Below are 1,964 nucleotides of genomic sequence, written 5' to 3' on the forward strand. Positions count from 1 at the left end.
TGGCGGGCTTCGCGTCGCGCGCGAGTTCTGCGAGGAGCCGCTCGAGCGCCTCGCTGTGGACGTCGTGCGCGACGACGCGCGCGTCCCNCACGCTAAAGACGTCCCGCGCCGCCGCGGCCCAGGCGTCGGGCCAGGCGTCGCGCTCGAGCATCCGCGGCGCCGGCTTGGGGAACTCGACGCAGCCGACGAGGCGGAGAAAGTCGAGCCACCCCGCGGCCTGCTCGCGCGACGTCGCGAGCTCGTGCAGCGCCACGTAGCGCCACTCGAGGCGCCGGGCGAGCGTCGAGAGCTCGCGGAGCACGTCGAAGGCGCCGTGCTCGTGGGCGAGGAAGATGTCCGCGGCCGCGGGCCGCGCCGCGCCCCGGGGCTCGAAGGGGTGCCTGCCCCCCGGGCCCGCCCGCGCCGAGACCGGCACCGCGCAGCCCCGGAGCGCCTCGAGCAGGCGGTCGCGCTTCGAGCCCCGCAGCGTCAGGAAGTAGGCGCGCGCGAAGCGCCACCGGGCGTTGAGCCGCTTCCGATCCTCTCCGGCGTCGGCCGCGGCGAGCGCCGGGAGCACGTGCTCGAGGCAGACGGCCTCGGCCGTCGCGTCCTTGACGCCCGCCGAGCGCAGCACGCTCACGACCATGGGCCGCGCGAGCGACGGCGCGAGCACCGCCGGGTCGACGACCGCGAGGTCGGCCCGGACGGCCGCGAAGCCCTCGAGGGGCTCGGCGCCCTCGCCGCGGTCGACGTAGATCGGCGCGGCCCCCGGGGCCCCGCGCCCGCCCCCGGCGAGCGGCACGACGGCGAGCGACCGGAGGCGGTCGCGGTCGGCCGCCGAGACGCCTCCCGCGGGCGCGGCCGCGCGGTAGAGGAGCGCGGCCCACTCGAGGAAGACGGGCGCCCCGAGGTCGTCGGCGTCGGCGAGCGCCGCGGCGAGGCGGAGCGCGTGCGAGGCGTCGAGGGCCTCGACGCCCAGCGCCGCCCGCGTCTCGGGCCGGAGCCGGTCCTGGAAGGCCTGGTCGAGGCAGGAGCGGCCGAGCAGCGCGGGCGCGCGCGCGAGCAGGCCCGGCGCCTCGCGCCGGAGCCGCTCCGGCACGGCCAGGGCCCGCGACGGCAGCGCCCAGGTCCCGTCGGCCGCGAGGCAGCACTCGACGCCACGCACGCGCCGCGCGATCTCCGCGGCGACGGGCCGGAAGAAGCCCACGACCTCGCGCTCCACGGGCAGCGCCTCGAGCACGCGCGCGACGTCGAAGCCCGCGCCCGCGCCCGCGCCCGCGCGGACCGCCGCGAGCGCGTCGACGTAGAGCCCCGCGGCCTCGTCGCGGAGCCACTGGTTCCAGGGCGAGTCCTCGCGCACGGTCTCGCGGCTCGACGCGAGGATCCAGTCCGCGTGGAGGACGAACTTGAGGTTCGCCGGCGCGATGGGGAGGAACGCGAAGACCGGGAGCTGCGCGTCGCCGTCGCGCGGCGCCTCGGACGCCTCGAAGGCCGCCGCGAGCACCGTCCGCGTCGCGTCGCCCCGCGGCGCCCACGGCACGACCGCGGCCTCGCGCCGCACGACGAGCCAGGTGCTCGCGGCGGGCTCGGCGCCGTCGACGGCGTCCGCGAGCGTCACGACCGACGCGTTCGCGGCGCCGCCGGGCGCGTCGGCGCGGCGCATCGACCGCGCCGTCGTCTCGCCGTCCGCGCCGCGGTCGACGACGTCGATGCGCCGGACGCGGTTCAGGAAGAGCAGGAGGAGCGGGTCGACCTCCGCGAGGCGCTCGCGCAGCTCCGCGCGCTTCGCGTCGCCGCGGAACTCGTCGGTCAGCGGCAGGACGATGGTCGTGCCGTCGCGGGGCGGTGCGGCGAGGCCGGCCGCGGCGAGCCACGACGCGAGCTCCGGCGACGGCGGCCCGCGGCACGGCGCCGGCACGACCATGTGCTCGTCGAGCGCGAAGGCGTAGCCGTTCGAGTGGACCTCCGGCCGCGACGAGACGCGA

General features: G+C 78.9%; 1 protein-coding gene across 1 annotated transcript in view; it reads right to left on the minus strand.

Moving 5' to 3' along the window:
* The window catches only part of AURANDRAFT_62372 (hypothetical protein), a gene marked incomplete at both ends in the record, with an annotated part of 4,750 nt that overhangs the window by 1,493 nt on the left and 1,293 nt on the right, over positions 1–1,964 (minus strand). Inside the window, one exon of the mRNA XM_009036237.1 lies at positions 62–1,942. Coding sequence (XP_009034485.1) covers positions 62–1,942 — 1,881 coding nt within the window. The remainder of the gene's footprint in view (positions 1–61; positions 1,943–1,964) is intronic.

This window comes from Aureococcus anophagefferens (genome assembly GCF_000186865.1).
Source record: "Aureococcus anophagefferens unplaced genomic scaffold AURANscaffold_4, whole genome shotgun sequence".
Lineage (NCBI taxonomy): Eukaryota > Pelagophyceae > Pelagomonadales > Pelagomonadaceae > Aureococcus > Aureococcus anophagefferens.